Source organism: Hyla sarda, chromosome 4, assembly GCF_029499605.1.
Source record: "Hyla sarda isolate aHylSar1 chromosome 4, aHylSar1.hap1, whole genome shotgun sequence".
Classification (NCBI taxonomy): domain Eukaryota; kingdom Metazoa; phylum Chordata; class Amphibia; order Anura; family Hylidae; genus Hyla; species Hyla sarda.
The window spans coordinates 291,585,098-291,606,309 of NC_079192.1; the positions used below are offsets into that span (position 1 = coordinate 291,585,098).

Below are 21,212 nucleotides of genomic sequence, written 5' to 3' on the forward strand. Positions count from 1 at the left end.
CGACATCCTATCTCGACCTCCTATCCAGACCTGTAATATGTGTACCAGGTATTGAAATATCTCCAGCCGTACTGAAGTTATGTGGGAACATATGTTTCCCACTGATTTGCATGGGACTTTAAACAAAAACCCTGACCCTCTCAAATGGGGGTAGCTAAGGGTTAAATGAACTATCCTATATTTTTTAAGTGGACATATAAGTAACATGTGACCAAGTATTATCGAAATATCTCCAGCCGTTTGGAAGTTATGCAGTAACATATATTTCCCATGGACTTGTATGGGATTTTAAACATAAACCCCGCCCCTGGCAAATGGGGGCGAGTAAGGGTTAATTTACCTATCCTATGTTTGTTGTTGACATACAAGTAACATGTGTGCCAAGTTTCATGTTAATATCTTTAGCTGTTCGGACGTGATGCTGGAACATACACACATACATACACACACACACACGTTGAGTTATATATATATATATAGATGTATATACACACACACACACACATACACAATTAAAGGGGTGGTCTAATTTTAAACATCTATTACTATTCCTTTAAGCATAGGATAGGAATAGGTTTCAGATCGCAGGGGTCTGAGAGCTAGGACCCCCGCGATTTTGAAAGTGGGATTGGAGGGGCTAAGATTAACAGTATCAGAGAATAACTGATAACGATGCATACATCTCTGTGAAAGGAGCGCAGTTAACGGCCTTAAGTCTTAGTGGCTGTGTAAAGAGGAAGCACTGCAATGCTACAGAATTACCAATACTGTGATCTGCGTTTGTGCCCATCAACAGACAGCAACAACAGGAAATAGAAAAGGTCATACAATGGCAATTTGTTCTTGCAGCATTAAAGGAACTAACAAGACAACATAACATTCAAGTTGGTAAACTCGAGAACAGGGGCCACCATGTCTCTTCATTACTAGAGGATTTTACACTGGTAGTTTGTCTCAAGCTTAAAATGTGGAGGAATGCTAATGAGAGCCATTATTTGTGATCTGCTCATGTGTTGTGCTAGCTTTACCTGTTAGCGCTCTGCTCACTCTCCAGTTCTTCACTGTACAGCTGACTAAGCTTTTTCTTAAACAAACTGAAATGAGTTAGTGCCAGGAGTAGATTCATTTGAGCTCTCCATGGCATCTCTTCTCTGCTGGCTTGAAAAAGTCTCTTTCGTTTCATATATCTACCAACAATTGGTGTCAGCAGTACGAGCAACGTTGTAAAAGCTTTTTTCTCAGCCTCCTCTCTGGTAAGTCTAAAATGAAAAAAAAAAATGTACTAAATATATTGTTTAAACCACAAAATCTCAACACAAAAGCAATGTAATGCATGATAGTTTATATTCTGTACACATTTACCCAGAACCTAAAAGTTAACAAAATGTAATGTGGAAACAAGCACAGAATAAAACAAAACTAGCTAGTTACTGGAAACATTTACAAAATGAAAGAACTTACCCACAGCAAAGTAGTCAAAACTTTACATGAACAAGAAGATATTCCACCAGTCCTCTCTCAATTATTAATGTTTGTAAAAATCCATGTAGGACTTGAACCCACAATCTCCAGCTTTGGAAGCCGATTCCTTGTCCATTAGGCCACTGGGCTCACATGTTCAATTACAAACATCAATCATTTTAGCAAGTAAACATATATCTTATGGTCAAGTTTAGGGTATATGTTCGACAGAACATTCCAGACATGCACATACCCCACAGCAAGATGCAACTGTATATTTTTCATCATAGTAACAAGGATGGGCGAATACAGGATAACTGGAATCATTCCATTATCAATATGGCCATCTCACTGGCATTAACCCCTTAAGGACGCCACCTGTTTCTACATCAATGACCGGGTCACACAATTTTTCAAATCTCGCATGTGTCTTTTTAAGTGGTAATAACATTGACATGCTTTTACTTAACGACGCGATTCTGAGACTGTTTTTTTCCTGACATATTGTACTTTATATTAGTGGTAAATTTTTGTTGATTCATGCAGAATTTTTTGTGAAAAAATCCCAAATATTGTGAAAAATGTGAATTTAAAAAAAAAATGTTTTATGGCATTTACTGTTAACATGTTAGCAACTGGGACGTATGCATATGTCCTAGGGCGGGAAAGTGTTAAACTATAAAGAGGTCACTTCATCTTTCCTTTCATTTAAAGTCCATTTTAAAAGGAAATAGAAGCAAAGATGACACTTACACAATTGTGATTCTTAGAAAGGTTTGCGCCATTAAGATGTCTGTATTCATACAATGGTTTGCACAGAGTGGGGTCCAAATGGGAAAGGAGTGGACATTCTCAACAAAGTTGCCAACAGTCCTAGGAAAATGGGCAGGGCCAAATTCAGGTGCAGTGTTTAGGTGTTCCCAGACGTTTTGTGGGCTTCCTTAGACGTGTTGGGGGTGGATTGTGGTGGACCTTGGGGCATGCCTCATATTATCAACTATGGCCCAGATTTATTAACCCCTTAAGGACCGAGGGTTTTTCCATTTTTGCACTTTCATTTTTTCCTCTTTACCTTAAAATTTTTTTTCATCTTTCAATTTTGCACCTAAAAATCTATATGATGGCTTATTTTTTGTGCTACCAATTCTACTTTGTAATGACATCAGTCATTTTACCCAAAAATCTACGGTGAAATGAAAAAAATAAATATTGTGCGTCAAAATTTAAGAAAAAAAAACTAAATTTTCTAACTTTTGGGGGCTTCCGTTTCTACACAGTACAGTTTTTGGAAAAAATGACACCTTATCTTTATTCTGTATGTCCATACGATAAAAATGATACCCTACTTATGTAGGTTTGATTTTGTCGTACTTCTGAAAAAAATCATAACTACATGCAGGAAAATGTATACGTTTAAAATTGTCATCTTCTAACCCCTATAACTTTTTTTTCTTCTTTGTATGGGGCGGTATGAGGGCTAATTTTTTGCGTTGTGATCTAAAATTGATATAAAAATGACCATAAATACGCTATTTTGGAGTTTGGAATTTTTTTGCGCGTATGCCATTGACCGTGCGGTTTAATTAAGGATATACTTTTATAATTTGGACATTTCGGCACGCAGCAATACCACATATAATTTATTTGTTTTTGTTTTTTTTTTAAATGGGAAAAGGGGGGTGGTCCAAACTTATATTAGGGAAGGGGTTAAATGATCTTTATTAACTTTTTTTTCCCCACTTTTTTTGCAGTGTTATAGCTCCCATAGGGGGCTAAAACACTGCACACACTGATCTTTAACACTGCCGCTTATGCCTGGATCTCAGGCACTGAGCAGTCATTCGGCGATCGGACACCAGGAGGAAGGTAAGGGGACCCTCCTCGTGTCCTAAAGCTGTTTGGGATGTCGCAATTTCACCGCGGCACTCCCGAACAGCCCCCTGAGCTAACCGGCATTCGTTTAGTTTCACTTAAGACACAACAATCAACTTTGAAACCGTGTCTAAAGGGTTAATGGTGCGCGGCACCGCGATCAGTGCCGTTGCCCCGCGTTATAGAACGGGAGCGGACTCAGGATGTACAGGTACGCCCCGGGGTCCTTAAGTGGTTAAACTGTGTAGGAGAAAAAGTTGAGTGATTTTCCCACAACAACCAATCACAGCTCAGCTTTCACTTTACCAGAGCTCGTTGGTTGAGCTGTTATTGGTTGCTGAGGGAAAATCCCTCTAGTTTTTATCTCACACAGTTTGATAAATTTCCCTATATGTCTTTACGTTATACAAGTTGTGGAATGGCCTTGTGTCTACTGAAGCAGAATTAAAAAAAAGTGGGCATGTTTAAAGGAAACCTGTCAAAGTGAAAATGGAGTCCAATCTGCAGACAGCCTGCTATACAGCAGGATAAGTGGATTTATCAATAGGTGTCTATTGTAGACACAGATCTACCCCTTTACACTGCCTGTCTAATTTACACTGTTGCTCAAAATTTACAAAAGTTGCGCACGTCTTTTGATAAATTTTGCGCAAATATAGAAAAGCTCTACCGTGCACTCCTTCTCTACCTCACACTTCACAGAGCTGTGGCATTTTCCCACTGTACACTGCTCACATAGCTAGAAGTGCTGGAGCAGCAGTGTGTGCCGAACAAAACTCTGCACAAAAAAAATATGTAATTTTGTTAAACAATCTGTCCCCTTACCTCTATATCAGTTTTTACCAACGAGAATGCCTCCAAATGTTGCAAAGCTTGGCATGCTGGGAGTTGCAGTTTTGCAAAAGCTGGAGGGACCCTGGTTAGTATGCACTTTGTACATGTACCAGAGCTGAGTGTGCGATCATGTACATGTAGCAGAAATTAGTGTGCGGCATGTGTATGGAGCAGAGCAGAATGTGTGATTATGTGTATGCATGACCACACACACACTCAGCTCTGCTGCATACACAGTAACAAAGTTCATAAGGTTGAAAAAAGACCAGAGTCAATCAAGTTCAACCTATAACCCTACTGAGTTGATCCAGAGGAAGGCAAAAAAAAAACTCATACTCAAGGTACAGAATTCCATCCCGACTCCAAATATGGTTGTCAGAATAGATCCCTGGACCAAAGTCCTGTCCCTATAAATCTAGTATCCATAACCTGTAATGTTATTACTCTCCAAAAATGCATCCAGACCCCTTTTCATTTCTTTTACAAAGTTAACCATGACCACCTCCTCAGGCAGAGAATTCCACAGTCTCACTGCTCTTACAGTAAAGAATCCCCCCATGCTGGTGTAGAAACCTTCTTTCCTCTAAATGTAGAGGATGCCCCCTCATTAAAGATACAGTCCTGGGTATAAATAGATAATGGGAGAGATCTCTGTAAGATCCCCTAATATATTTATACATAGTTATTAAAGGGGTTCTCCAGTGCTTAGACATCTTATCCCCTATCCAAAGGATAGGGGATAAGATGCCTGATCGCGGGAGTCCCGCCACTGGGGACCCCCGGGATCTTGCACGCGGAACCCCGTTTGTAACCAGTGCCCGGAGCGAGTTCGCTCCGGGTCTGATTACCGACGACCACAGGGCCGGCGGCGTGTGACATCACGCTCCGCCCCTCAATGCAAGCCTACGGGGGGGGGGGCGTGATAGCCCCCTCCAATAGGCTTGCATTGAGGTGTGGAGCGTGACATCACACGGGGGCGGAGGCGTGTGGTCGTCGGTAATCAGTGGTCGCCTGTGGTTGTCGGTAATCAGACCCGGAGCGAACACGGGGTGCCGCGTGCAAGTTCCCGGGGGTCCCCAGCGGCGGGACTCCCGTGATCAGGCATCTTATCCCCTATCCTTTGGATAGGGGATAAGATGTCTAAGCGACGGAGAACCCCTTTAAGTCTCCCCTAAGCCTTCTTTTTTCTAAACTAAATAATTCTGATAATCTTTCTGGGTACTGTAGTCCTCCCAATTCCCGTATCACTCTGGTTGCCCGTCTTTGAACTCTCTCCAGCATCACTATAACTTTCTTGTACACTGGTGCCCAGTACTGTACACAGTATTCTATGTGTGGTCTGACTAGTGATTTGTACAGCGGTAGAATTATTTCCTTGTCATGCGCATCTATGCCCCTATTGATGCACCCCATCTTCTTATTTGCCTTGGCAGCAGCTGCCCCACACTGGTCACTACAGCTAAATTTACTGTTAACTAAGATTCCCAAGTCCTTTTCCACGTCAGTCATCCCAAGTGTTCTCCCATTTAATACATATTACCAGCCAGGATTTTTCTTCCCCATGTGCATTACCTTACAATTATCAGTGTTGAACCTCATGTGCCACTTCTCAGCCCAAACCTTCAACCTATCCAGATACATTTGTAACAGTGCACTGTCCTCTATAGTGTTTACTGCTTTACAGAGTTTATTATCATCTGCAAAGATTGCTACTTTACTATTCAACCCCTCTACAAGGTCATTAATAAATATATTAAATAGAACAGGACCCAAGACTGACCCCTGTGGTACCCCACTAGTAACAGTCACCCAATCAGAATAAGTACCATTAATAACCACCCTCCGTTTCCTATCACTGAGCCAGTTACTTACCCACTTGCAAACATTTTCCCCCAGCCCAATCCCTCATCATTTTTTAAACCCTTAAGGACATAGCGTTTTTCAGTTTTTGCACTTTCATTTTTCCTCCTTACCTTTTAAAAATCATAACCCTTTAAATTTTGCACCTAAAAATCCATATGATGGCTTATTTTTAGCACCACCAATTCTACTTTGTACTGACATCAGTCATTTTACCCAAAACACTACAGTGAAACGGGGAAAAAAATCATTGTGCGACAAAATGGAAGAAAAAAAAAACACAATTTTGTACACCTTATCTTTTTTCTGTAGGCCCATACGATTAAAATAATACCTACTTATATAGGTTTGATTTTTTATTACTTCTGAAAAAAAATCATAACTACATGCAGGAAAATTTATACGTTTAAAATCGTCCTCTTCTGACCCCTATAACTTTTTTATTGTTCCATGTACGGGGCAGTACGAGGGCAAATTTTTTGAGTTGTGATCTGAAGTTTTTATCGGTACCATTTTTGTTTTGATTGGACTTTTTGATCGCTTTTTATTTATTTATGCACGTGGCGATACCACATATGTTTATTTTTATTTACACAGTTTTTTTTTATGGGAAAAGGGGGGTGATTTAAACTTTAATTAGGGAAGGGGTTAAATGATCCTTATTAACTTTTTTCCCCCTTTTTTTTTTTTTTGCAGTGTTATAGCTCCCATAGGGGGCTATAACACTGCACACACTGATCTTTTACACAGATCCCTGCAAAGCCATAGCATCCTCCTTCTCTAGCTGATCTGGACATCGCAATTTTATCGCGATGTCCCGATCAGGCCGACTGAGCTGCCGGGATGCTTTTACTTTCACTTTTAGAAAGTTGATCGCCGCGTCTAAAGAGTTAATGCCGGAGTTAATGTCCGGCATTAGCCACGGGTCCTGGCTGCTGATAGCAGGCAGGACTGTGCGGGTATGATGCAAGCTCAGCTCCTGAGCTCACTTCATAACCCTCCCGTGCCACAGTGCCGGGTATACCTGGCGTTCTGCGACAAGGGGTTAAAGGGCCAACACTTTAATTTTTAACCTTTTTGCTATTTATATAGTTAAAAAAACATTTTGGGGTCAGTTTTATTCTCTTTAGCAATGAGCCTGTCTCTATTTTTGTGGCTTTTATCTTATTTTTCTATATAGCTTTTTAATGCTTCTTCAGTGCCGTCCTGTTTTAGTAGTTTAAATGCTTTATTTTTAGCATTTATTGCCCCCTTAACATTTGTATTCATCCACATTGGTTTTCTTTTATTTCTGACCCTTTTATTCCCATAAGGTATATACTTCTTACAGTGAGAATTTAAAATATTTCTCAAAGTCTCCCATTTAGTGTCAGTATTCTTGTTTTTGAGGACATTATCCTAATTTATATTGCTAAGGGCTTCTCTGAGTTGATCAAACTTTGCCTTCCTAAAGTTCATTGTTTTTGTGGCCCCTCAAGAGATTCCCTTATTGAAGAACGAGTTATAAAGTATTATACAGTGGTCCCTCAACATACGATGGTAATTCGTTCCAAACAACCCATCGTTTGTCGAATCCATAGTATGTTGAGGGATTCGTGCAATATAAAGCAGAGGAAGTTATACTCACCGCTCCCGATGCTGTCCCAGGGGCTCCCGATGCTGTCCCGCTGCTCCGGGTCCACTTCGGGATCCTCCGGCTTCTTCCGCATCTTCTGCTTTCTGGTGACGTTCTTACGCTGCTGCGCCGGCATGGAGTGCATAGCGACGTAATAACGACGCCGGAAAGCGAGTCCCGGACTCTGGAGAAGATGCGGAAGAAGCCGGAGGATCGCGAAGTGGACCCGGAGCAGCGGGCATAGGTAAGCGAACCTGTCCAGGATGCTTAAACTGCTATCAGACAGCAGCTTAAAGCATTTTGCACTGTCGGATAGAAGTTAATGCGATGGCCTCGACATATAAAAGCATCGTATGTCGATGCTGACATCGACATGCGATGGCCTCTGAGAGGCCATCGTATGTCGATTTGATCATATGTCGGGGCCATAGCATTTCGGGGGGTTACTGTATTATGATCACTATTTCCTAGATGTCCTTCTACTTGCACATTAGTTACTTTGTCAGGTCTGTTGGTTAATATTAAGTTCAGTAGGGCGCCCCCTCTGGTCAGGCCCTGTACCATTTGGGACATATAATTGTCTTTAACCTCTTCAGGACATAGGGCGTATGGATACGCCCTGCATCCCGAGTCCTTAAGGACCGAGGGCGTATCCATACGCCCGTGGGAATTCCGGCCCCCACCGCTAGCCGGTTGGGGACCGGAGCCGGATGCCTGCTGAAATCGTTCAGCAGGCATCCCGGCATATCGCCCAGGGGGGTCATTATGCCCCCCCATGTCGGCGATCGCCGCAGATCGCTGGACAATTCAGTCCAGCGATCTGCGGCGATTCCGGGTCAATCGGGTCTCCGGTGACCCGGAATTACTGGCTGTTCGGGGCCGTCTCTGACGGCCCCGAACAGCCAGAGCCTGCAGGGGTGAGGTGGCACTGGTGCCACCTCACGATCGCCCTGATTCGTCGGCCGGATTACCGGCCGACCAATCAGGGCGCCTGCTGCGGGTGTCACTCCCGCACCCGCTCCGCCCCTCTTCCGGAGGACGTGAGCGGGTGCGGGAAGACGACCCCCGGTGCTGGGGACCCCGATCCCCGGCGCCCCTGTTGGGATCGGGGCCCCAGGAGCAGCTGCGGCGGCGAGGGACAGCCTGCGATGGAGCAGCAGCAGGAGGTGAGTTACAGCCTCCTGCTGTTGCTTAGCAACAGCTCCCAGCATGCAAAAAGGGCATGCTGGGAGCTGTAGTTATGCAACAGCAGGAGGCAGACCACCACAACTCCCAGCATTCCCTTATGGGCATGCTGGGACTTATGGTTTTGCAACAGCTGGAGGCACATTCTTTCTATGGAAAAGTGTACCTTCAGCTGTTGTATAACTACAACTCCCAGCTTGCACAAACAGCTAAAGTGCATGCTGGGAGTTGTAGTGGTGCATCTGCTGGTTGCATAACTACAACTCCCAGCATGCCCGTTGGCTGTCGGTGACTGCTGAGAGTTGTAGTTTTGCAACAGCTGAAGGCACACTGGTTGTGAAACTCAAGAGTTTTTTTTTACCTAACTCAGTGTTTCACGACCGGTGTGCCTCCAGCTGTTGCAAACTACAACTCTCAGCAGTCACCTTACACCATGCACCGTACATGCTGGGAGTTGTAGTTTTGCAACAGCTGGAGGCACACTGGTTGTGAAACACTGAGTTAGGTCACAAACTCAGTGATACATAACCAGTGTACCTACAGTTGTTGCAAAACTACAACTCTCAGCAGTCACCGACAGCCAACGGGCATGCTGGGAGTTGTAGTTATGCAACAGCTGGATGTCCCCCCCAATGTGAACGTACAGGGTACACTCACATGGGCGGAGGATTACAGTAAGTATCTGGCTGCAAATTTGAGCTGCCGCAAACTTTCTGCTGCAGCTCAAATTGCCAGCGAGAAACTACTGTGAACCCCCGCCCATGTGACTGTACCCTAAAAACACTACACTACACTACCACAAAAAATAAAATAAAAAGTAAAAAACACTACATATACACATACCCCTACACAGCCCCCCTCCCCTCCCCAATAAAAATGAAAAACGTCTGGTACGCCACTGTTTCCAGAACGGAGCCTCCAGCTGTTGCAAAACAACTCCCAGTATTGTCGGACAGCCGTTGACTGTCCAGGCATGCTGGGAGTTTTGCAACAGCTGGAGGCACCCTGTTTGGGAATCACTGGCGTAGAATACCCCTATGTCCACCCCTATGCAATCCCTAATTTAGGCCTCAAATGCGCATGGCGCTCTCACTTTGGAGCCCTGTCGTATTTCAAGGCAACAGTTTAGGGTCACATATGGGGTATCGCCGTACTCGGGAGAAATTGTGTTACAAATTTTGGGGGGTATTTTCTGCTTTTACCCTTTTTAAAAATGTAAAATTTTGGGGAAAACAAGCATTTTAGGTAAAAAAAAAAAAAAAAATTTTACATATGCAAAAGTCGTGAAACACCTGTGGGGTATAAAGGTTCACTTAACCCCTTGTTACGTTCCCCGAGGGGTCTAGTTTCCAAAATGGTATGCCATGTGTTTTTTTTTTGCTATCCTGGCACCATAGGGGCTTCCTAAATGCGGCATGCCCCCAGAGCAAAATTCGCTTTCAAAAAGCCAAATGTGACTCCTTCTCTTCTGAGACCTGTAGTGCGCCAGCAGAGCACTTTTCACCCCCATATGGGGTGTTTTCTGAATCGGGAGAAATTGGGCTTCAAATTTTTAGGGGTATTTTCTGCTATTACCCTTTTTAAAAATAAAAAATTTTTGGGAAAACAAGCATTTTAGGTAAAATTTTTTTTTTTTTTTTACATTTGCAAAAGTCGTGAAACACCTGTGGGGTATTAAGGTTCACTTTATCCCATGTTACATTCCCCGAGGGGTCTAGTTTCCAAAATGGTATGCCATGTGGGGTTTTTTTGCTGTTCTGGCACCATAAGGGCTTCCTAAAGGTAACATGCCCCCCAAAAACCATTTCAGAAAAACGTACTCTCCAAAATCCCCTTGTCGCTCCTTCCCTTCTGAGCCCTCTACTGCGCCCGTCGAACATTTTACATAGACATATGAGGTATGTGCTTACTCGAGAGAAATTGGGCTACAAATACAAGTAAAAATTTTGTCCTTTTACCCCTTGTAAAAATTCTAAAATTGGGTCTACAAGAACATGTGAGTGTAAAAAATGAAGATTGTGAATTTTCTCCTTCACTTTGCTGCTATTCGTGTGAAACACCTAAAGGGTTAAAACACTTACTGAATGTCATTTTGAATACTTTGGGGGGTGTAGTTTTTATAATGGGGTCATTTATGGGGTATTTCTAATATGAAGACCCTTCAAATCCACTTCAAACCTGAACTGGTCCCTGAAAAATACTGAGTTTGAAAATTTTGTGAAAAATCGGAAAATTGCTGCTGACCGTTGAAGCCCTCTGGTGTCTTCCAAAAGTAAAAACACGTCAATTTTATGATGCAAACATAAAGTAGACATATTGTATATGTGAACCAAAAAAAAATGTATTCGTAATATCCATTTTCCTTACAAGCAGAAAGCTTCAAAGTTAGAAAAATGCTAAATTTTCAAATTTTTCATCAAATTTACGGATTTTTCACCAAGAAAGGATGGAAGTATCGACAAAAATTTACCACTATGTTAAAGTAGAACATGTCACGAAAAAACTATCTCGGAATCAGAATGATAACTAAAAGCATTCCAGAGTTATTAATGATTAAAGTGACAGTGGTCAGATGTGCAAAAAACGCTCCGGTCCTTAAGGCCAAAATGGGCTCCGTCCTGAAGGGGTTAACTATAGTCAGAAACCTGTTTCCTTTATGAGATTCACAGGTCTCAGTCCCCCAGTTTATATCAGGATAGTTAAAGTCCCCCTTATTATCACCTCATTCTGATTTGCTGCCTTGTTTATTTGTCTCAGTAATTGATCTTCTGCCTCTTCCATTATATTTGGTGGTTTATAGCAAACCCCTATCAGAATTTTTTTATTTTCATCTCCATTTATTTCTACCCATAATGACTTCACATTATTTCCCTTATTTCCCTCCCATATATCCTCCCGCAGTGCGGCAAACTCCTCCCCCTTCCGTTTTGTCCGATCCTTCCTGAATAGATTATAACCCCGAATGTTGACCACCCAGTCATGGCTATCGTGCAACCAAGTCTCTGTTATACCCACTATGCCATAATTTTCCTCAGACATCTACCACTCCAGTTCCTCTGTTTTATTGGACAGACTTCTGGCATTAGTCAACATGCAATTCAAAGGTGTAGGTTTTTTATTCCTATGAAGCCTATCCCTATTAACTATTCTAACCTCTCCCTCCACAACACCCCCCTCCCTCAGCTCCATATCTACACTATCTTCCTGCTCTACGTTCTAGACTGAATCTAAGATGACATATGGTTGGGTATGTAGGTAAGTTCTATATGGCATCCTGCAGCATTTTTGCTCATAGATGTTAAAGCTGGGCCTGTAAAGCATGCACCCTCATAGGTTGCAGGAGAGCAGTGATCTATGAGGTGGGTCCAGATAATGATCAACTGCAGAGTTATGCAACTCCCTTGACTCATACTGCCTGTCTCTGATTGTAAAAGCCTTACAGGGAGACAGACTGAAGCCGTACTTCGTAACACTCACCGTCAGTAGACAGGAACAAACTGGGTAATAGATCCGCTACACGTGTGTGGCAGATGACGCGGGCCATACCAGGGAGTGGAGTCTAAGGTGCCACTGGTTTTCACCTGAGCCTGCCGGAAAGCGGGATGGACTTGATGTGGCAGGCGGCACCCAGGTCGCTACCCCTGGCACGACTCGACCACACAGGCGGCTGAGGTGATTTAAGGTACAGAAGGAGGACAGCAACTCATAGTCAGGATAGCATAAGGTCTGGGCAGGCAGCACTCTAGCATGGTCAGGAACAAAGCAGGAGGTCAGTAGGCAGGCGGCACAGGAGCAAGGTCAGGAAGGTAGCAGGAGGTCAGTAACAAGGCAAGGCAAAACACAGTAACACTTTCTCAATGGCACAAGGCAAAACAAATATCTGGCAGGGATGTGGGGAAGGAACAGGAACTTATAGAGGAGACACAGGTGAACACATAATTAAGGGAGTACTGACCCTTTAAATCTTAAAGCTCCGGCACGCGCGCACCCTAAGAGACGGGGACACACGCCCCGGAGGTGAGAGGCAGGAGAGGAGGTGGCAGAGGACCGGAGTGAGTGACAGGCCGGGATGCGCATGCAGGCGCGTCCAGCGATGCGAACCCCAGCCTCGTCGGCAGCAGTACATGACAGGGTAATGCGCTCACGGCCACCACAGGCGGCCGGAGCGCAGACCGTAACCATACACTATAGTGGTAGCAGTTAGGGGAAGGAAGCTTTGTGTCATTACTGTACTTAGGACTCATAGCATGTGTAGTAATGAGACTCTGCCCCCTCAAGCTGAGTCTGAGATACATAATGGGAAATGTAGGCTGCATTAGGAAAGACATATTAATGAGGAAATAGGAATCAATATGGCAGACAAGCTATGCATGCCTTGTGTATATTAAACTAGGAATACACATGAATAAAATGGGACCAGTAATGTGTAGGGGGAGATTTATCAAAACCTCTTTAAAGGAAGAGTGGTGCAGTAGCCCATATCAATCAATCAGATTGCTTATTTAATTTAAAAAAATATCTCTGAACATTTTCAAATAAAATGTTCCAAAAATATGACAGGTTATATGTGAACATTTTATGCATCCAAAAAGAAACTAAGTGGCACCGATACCTTCAGCCCGCAGCTACTCGAGATGGGCACGAACACTCCAGGTAGGATAACCAGCCGTTTCCAGTAGCGGTGGTGCTAGGACAATGTAGGCAGCAATCAATAATAGAAAAACCAAAGGGACGAACAGGCATAATGCACTCACCGCATAGAACCTGGTTAATCAGCTCCCATCTCGGGCTGCTCCTCCTTCAGGGACTTTAGAATGGCGTGGGGCGTTCAGAGGCGACTGCCGGTGGTTTCACGCATATGGATGCGCTTCATTCGGCCTCCAAAGTGCCTGTTTGTCCCTTTGGTTTTTCTATTTTATTCATCCAAACCACCTTAAAACATTCTGCATGGCAGAAATGATGGCCACTGGCTGGCAGACATCTTTTACAGTTAGAAATGTCTTATAAGCTTTATATATTAGCTGCAGGTCTGCAATATTTTTAGCCACAAGCACAAAAATTTTGGTCAACAGAAGTAAGAAGATGGTATTTATATATTGTCCTTCTTTAGATTAAGGATGATCTTCTTATAGAGGTGTTTCTGGACAGGTGCCTTTATAAAAATTTTATAAAATTAAAGCTTGATAACAGTTTAACTAATAGTCTTAATGATCTAATGCCTCTTCTTAAAAAAGGCTGCTGTCTTTTTTTTGAACATGCAGACATATTCAATATAGATGTATCTCATGGGCTAGGGCAGTATGATGCAGACTCAGGCGCTGAGCCCGCTTCATACACAAAGGGTGCTGGCTGCTAAGTGTGCCAGCCTCTTTGTAAATCCAGGTGCATCTGAGACTTGACAGCAGACTCAGAAATCTGCGCAAGCTTAGGTGGTGTATATTTCCACGTGATTTATGCCTGTAGTAAGTCCAGTGCGTTGGGGATGCCACGCTCCCATGTGGAGCCATGCACGTTCATTCTTGTCATGCATTTGGTCTTTTTCAGGTTGGCTTGCACCCAATAATCCATTACTGTTATTTATGTGGTCCCCACTGGTTTGTGGATATAGAGTCCTATATTAAAGGGGTATTCTGCTCCTAGACATCTTATCCTGCTGATAGGGGATTAGTTAGCATCTGATCGCAGGGGGACCCTATGCAATCTCCTGCCCGACACCCCAGTAATCAGCATGCACAGAGCAATCTCCACTCCATGACAGATTACTGGTGACCACAGCTTAAAGCTGTGGACAACACGCCTCCTTCATATATCTTCATGGGATATCCGGAGATACGCTCACGCTGTCCATGTCGCTGTCTCTTCATGCATGGAAGGGGGATTGACGACCAAGGTCTCTTCAAAGCCTAGAACAGCAGGCGTTCTAAACAGAAGCCATAGAACGCAGAGGACCCAGAGGTAGGACTCCCAGTGATTAGACATCTTATCCCCCCCCTAACCTTTGTATAGGGGATAAGATGTCTAGTGCTGAAGTACCCCTTTAAGCAAAGAGTACAGTATTATATCCACTAGTACTTTCAATCATGTATAGTTACAAATGTGAGATGTGCAGTCTTCTGTTTTTGCGTTGTTTTGGGAACTGTATGAGGTTTGTTGTTGTTCATGCAGATGAGCCCTCTCATTTGAATTAATAGCAGGGCCTACTAAAAGTTATTACATTTTGTAAGCTAATTTTAAATCGCTATATATGAATATGCTTGCTGTGCTCCAATGCTGTAAGCGCTGTATGCTCATTACTGAGTATTTTCTGAAGTATTGTTTAATGTAAATTGCTATATGCCTTCAAACAGTTTCTAGTGTAGAGCATCTTTATTTTATAAGTAAAACTTAAATTTCATATTGCTGTGTTCATTAGACTGATGCACTCAGACTGCGTTGTGAGAAGACAACACAACACAATTACATCTACTGTAATTACCCTAATGACTGCATCAACACATCATTTAAACATTATTTTAAACAGATATAATTTCCCCATGAGTGTATAATTGGAAAACATTCACAAAATTAATGTTGTGTATTTTTACACAAGCACAAAAAAATAAGAATAAATAGAAGCCAAGTTATGGCAGCTTCCGTAAGGGTGTGAACTGTGTAGAAAAAAGGCTTATACATACATACATAAAATGGCTCCATAAAACCTATAAATAGTATGAATCAGTAATAAGGCATCTGTTGGCTTCTGATATAGTTCAACTTGAAGCAGATTTATCCAACAAAATGTCTGCCCATAGCAAGCAGTACCAGCTCAGCTTTCAATTCTTAGCTAAGATTGGTTGCTATGGGCAAATCAGATACAGTTTTGTATTGTGGTATGGCCAGAAGCAACAGAAATGCTGCAGCGGAAAATCTGCAGCACTTTTGCACCAAAATCTGTAGCAAAAATTCTGCAAGAAACCAAGACGATCTCCTGCAGAATTGCCACTGAAGAATGGATTATGTTAAATATGATTCATTATGTATTTAAAGGGGTATTCCAGGTAAAAACTTTTTTTTATATATATATATATCAACTGGCTCCAGAAAGTTAAACAGATTTGTAAATTACTTCTATTAAAAAATCTTAATCCTTTCAGTACTTATGAGCTTCTGAAGTTAAGGTTGTTCTTTTCTGTCTAAATCCTCTCTGATGACACCTGTCTCGGGAAACGCCCAGTTTAGAAGAGGTTTGCTATAGGGATTTGCTTCTAAACTGGGCGTTTCCCGAGACAGGTGTCATCAGAGAGCACTTAGACAGAAAAGAACAACCTTAACTTCAGAAGCTCATAAGTACTGAAAGGATTAAGATTTTTTAATAGAAGTAATATACAAATCTGTTTAACTTTCTGGAGCCAGTTGATATATATATATATATATATAAAAAAAAAGTTTTTGCCTTGAATACCCCTTTAAAATAAACAGTTGTGGATTTTGTTGTGAGCCTGCAAGGTTTCCACAAATACAACTGTGGACTTACTGCAGATTTTGACTGAAACCCCCAATAAATCTGCAGTGTTTCTAACACAAAAACTGACATGATGAGTATTTGAAATCTGCAAAGCAAGTCAATTTTGACATGGACTTTGTGTAGAATTCTTTCAAGGATAAGATTCTTAATATCGCTTCCATTTCACTGCTACTGTAAATTTGCTAATTTTCCGCACGGAATCTCCATCAAGAAAATCCACAGCATTTCCACTATGTGTGACCTTCATAGGAATATTTTATCCAGAAGTACCTTCTAGGGAAAAAATACTTCTCTGTAGGGTGTAGGGATTTAATGTGTCTCTGTACAGGGTCCATGTACATCGCTCTGCTGCGTGAACGAGGTTCCATAGATAAACACCTTTTTAAAATCCAAACTACAACTTTTCTCCATTTACAAAATGTGTTTACTGCCTTGACTATAAAATGTTATAGCTAAATAAAGTAGTGACAGTTGGTAACACTTCACTTCACTTAGTAATGTATTCATAGACCCCCCCCCCCCCCCCCAAAGATCATATAATAAAAGAGAGCCTTTTGGGCATATACATCATGGAAGCAAAGTATAATGTGAACCAACCCTTAAGTAAGTGTGATACCATAAATGTGATATCAAATTGTAATAAAGTAATAATATCATAATCACCTGTGAGGTTCCACATTCCGATTCTTATTTTTCTGGTGAGTCACGCTTTCTACTTTTTTAGGAAGATTCTGCTTTTTAGCTTGTTTTAGTGTTGAAGCTCCCAGATCCTTAAACATGAGAATTTTTTTTTTATAAATGTGCTGATTTAGTTCACAACAGGAAAAATAAAAATAACATGACTTATAAGTGACACAAAGTCAAGAAGACACGACCTGTTACAAGACAAATGTACATTACTATGGCTCATATGCCATCTCACTGGAATCACAGGCTGATGCAAAAGCACACAGGCCAAAAATAGTAAAACAAAGAAGAATGTCCAAGAGCAAGGTTTATTATTTTTTAATAGGAAAGCCAAATGGGGTTTTGCTATTGTCATAAAACCCCTTTAAGGTTACAGTTACATGGGGGGATTTGCTGCTAATCTACATAGTATTTCTATATGAAAAATCTCCAGATTTACAGTAACAGCAAAGTGTAACAGCAAACTAACATGCGGTAAATTTCCGCAGCAGAAATTGATCTGCAGTGCAGATTTTAAGTCTGCAGCACATCAATTGTTGTGTTAGATCCATTGCAGATTATGTTGCAGTTCTGCTGTGGATCTGCAGCAAAATCCACACTGGCAGAGATTAAATAGATTGACTTTATCTTATCTATAACATTTTAGCTTCAAATCTGAAGAAGCAAACCCACAGAAAATCCACAGTGATTTTCCGCAGCAAAGTCACTGCAGAAATGTGGTGGATTTTCTGCTACGGAACATCTGCAGTACATCTGTAGTGTGTGGCTGTACTCCATGGCTATGTTCACACAAGGTGTATATACTGCAAATTTTCAGCAGTGGAAAATGCACCACGATACTGCATGAAAATCCACAGCAGAAAATTTGCAACTGGGGAGTTATTGTGGATTTTTACTTTCTCATTAATGTCAATAGTGAAAATCTTCACTAAATCTGCACCCCAAGTCAGATTTTGTGCAGATTTTTTACACTGCATGTGTATGAGATTTCTACCTATTCTACCCACATCGCTGCTACTGCAATGATCTGCTAATTTTCTGCATTCAAATTTACTGTGAAAAATGTACTTTGTATCCACCCAGTTTGAAAATATCCTTAGGTTATGTTCACACATGGTAGGTTTGTTGTCGACATTTTAAATATCTGTTCCATACATCTGAATTGGAATGAGGCTATATGCAACATCTGTACATATTTGAAATTCTTTCAGGTGTTTGGAACAGTCACAGAGATTGCTGCAAAATCTGACACATACCATAACTCTTCTTAGGCATCAAACATAAAAATTCAAATATTGCAGCCAAACATGTATTTCAATCTGTACCTAACCATTTCCATTGCTTTTAAACTGCATAAAAAAATATTTCTATATGAGATTAAATTTTTTCGGTTTACCTTCTGATATTCAACAAGGGCTGTGGTGTACCTCCTGAAGGAATCCTGTGGTGCTGGAACATCTCCTGTCTCATCAGTTTGTTTGTTTCCAAAAATATTATCATTTCTCCTAAATGAATAAAACATTTGCTTATTTCATTTTTTGCAAGTTACCCTCATATTGCTCTAATGTTTTCTTGCTAGTAAACAAATACGGTATATGCATACAATTTCTTAGAAAACCCTGTTAATGTGGACACATGAGTGTATTACATGGTGTTTGCCATAGTGCCAGAAAGTTAAACAGATTTGTAAATCACTTCTATAAAAAAATCTTAATCCTTCCAATACTTTTAGGGGCTGTATACTAAAGAGAAATCCAAAAAAGAAATGCACTTCCTCTGATGTCAAGACCACAGTGCTCTCTGCTGACCTCTGCTGTCCATTTCAGGAACTGTCCAGAGCAGAAGAAAATCCCCATAGCAAACATATGCTGCTCTGGACAGTTCCTATATTGGACAGCAGAGGTCAACAGAGAGCACTGTGGTCATGACATCAGAGGAAATGCATTTCTTTTTTGGATTTCTCTTTAGTATACAGCCCCTTAAAAGTACTGGAAGGATTAATATGTTTTTATAGAAGTGATTTACAAATCTGTTTAACTTTCTGGCACCAGTTGATTAAAAAAAAAGTTTTCCACGGGAGTACCCCTTTAAGATGTCCAGTAGTGCATTCTTTTAAAACGATGATAAAACCTATTACAAATTTCAGATTCCATTTAATTGTATACCTTTTCCTTCAATGACCCATACTATTTATTGTTTTTTTCTGCAAAAAAAATCTACTTTGATGGTCATGACTTTTCTTGAAAAACTGTCAGTGCCATCCAGAATCAGGCTTTAGTTTGCTATTATTTCACTGAATAAAAATAGAATTACATTACAAATTAATACCCTGTAATTCTAGTGCAGGGGAAAAAAAAGAAAATCAATAAGCAGGTGGTTGTCAACATTTCACTCTCTTTGTACCACTGGAAGATGACAGTTTATTGATTCAAATCTATTTCTCGACTTCAATTTAGAAATCAATTTCACAAAGTGAAAGCAAGACCCATAACCTGCAGAACTACTTTTTCACATGCATATAATACAGGTTTCCTGACTCTCCAGGACAGTCATTTAATTATCCCATTTCCCATTAGTTATTCATTTGTACAACACAAAATAAGTCGTAGAAATTATTTCTTTTTACCCACTGCATGAAAAGTCAATGTCATGTAACCAAAACAAAGCAGGTTCTAGTTTTACTTCAGTTGCAGAACTTTTGGTAGAACCTTAAGATACAAAAAAGACTTACAACTTTATTAACTTATTTGCATGCATCTCATGATATCGTTACAAATAATAATATGGCGGGACATTTATCAATACCTGTGCAAAGGAAATGTTGCTGAGTTGCCCATAGCAACCAATCAGATCGCTTCTTTCATTTTTAACAAGGCCTCTGCAAAATGAAAGAAGTAATCTGATTGGTTGCTATGGGCAACTCAGCAACTTTTCCTCGGGACAGGTATTGATAAATCTCCCCAATGGTGTCTTAATGACAAATACAGTGGTCCCTCAAGTTACAATTGGGGACATTTATCAAAACCTGTCCAGAGGAAAAGTTGCTGAGTTGCCCATAGCAACCAATCAGATCGCTTCTTTCATTTTTCAGAGGCCTTTGCAAAAATGAAAGAAGCAATCTGATTGGTTGTTATGGGCAACTCAGCAACTTTTCCTCTACACAGGTTTTGATAAATCTCCCCCTATATTAATTGGTTCCAGGACGACCATTGTATGTTGAAACTATTGTATGTTGAGTCCATAACTCTATGGAAACTTGGTAATTGGTTCTGAAGCCACCAAAATGTCATCCAAAAATAGGGGGAAAAAAAGTGAGGATTAAAGAAAAATAAGTAGATAACTAATACAGATAAAGCAAATCCTCACATATAAAAGTAAGAAAGAGCTGCTGGGAGCTGTAATCACTGTCTATGTCAGTGTTTCCCCAACCAGGGTGCCTCCTGCTGTTGAAAAACTACAACTCCCAGCATGCCCGGACAGCCAAAGGCTGTCCGGGTATGCTGGGAGCTGTAGTTTTGCAACAGCTGTAGGCGCCCTGGTTGGGAAACACTGGTCTATGTAGAGGACAGGAGTTTCTTCAGGGTCCCGTACAGTACACACAATTTACTAAAAAAGTAAAATGGAGTCGCCCTTACTTGGTGTCCAAAAGGAGCAGCTAACTGTGACATAGGTTAAGAGTAGTACTGAACATGTAATACCTCCCTGTACTGTAGGGGGCGCGACCAGACAGGAATTTAGTGAATGCGCTTCAGTACTACAGTGCATGCGCTAACACAGGGGTTTTACCAGTGAATATCCATTCTGATTGGTCGGTTCTTCCAGTCATTGACATGCTTCACAGATCTGCATTGTCTGTAGCACTGTATGTTGAGTCTGGTTTCAAGTTACAATGGTCCAGATAAGTTAAGGGATCACTGTAAAGTAATTCTGCTTAAGCAAACAGTACTGCAGTCCTGTGCTATATCCAAAAGTGGTCATTACTTTTCTCCCAAAATTTCTTATTTTGGCTGTTCATATCATGTCCCATGCTGCATATGTACATATAGCCTATTATGACCTGAACATTTGCTAAGAAAGTGTCCTTTTGCAATATTCTTGACTGATATTCATTTCTGTCTAAGTGCTCTCTGATGACACCTGTCTCTGGAACCGCCCAGTTTAGAAGAGGTTTGCTATGGGGATTTGCTTCTAAAC

At 41.3% G+C, this 21,212-nt stretch overlaps 1 protein-coding gene across 1 annotated transcript in view; it reads right to left on the reverse strand.

Annotated features, from left to right (window-relative positions):
• Nucleotides 1-21,212, reverse strand: part of CFAP54 (cilia and flagella associated protein 54) — a 395,393-nt gene that overhangs the window by 207,378 nt on the left and 166,803 nt on the right. Inside the window, exons 32-34 of the mRNA XM_056574483.1 lie at nucleotides 18,415-18,523; nucleotides 16,995-17,101; nucleotides 1,029-1,259 (exon numbers count right to left, since the gene is read on the reverse strand). Coding sequence (XP_056430458.1) covers nucleotides 1,029-1,259; nucleotides 16,995-17,101; nucleotides 18,415-18,523 — 447 coding nt within the window. The remainder of the gene's footprint in view (nucleotides 1-1,028; nucleotides 1,260-16,994; nucleotides 17,102-18,414; nucleotides 18,524-21,212) is intronic.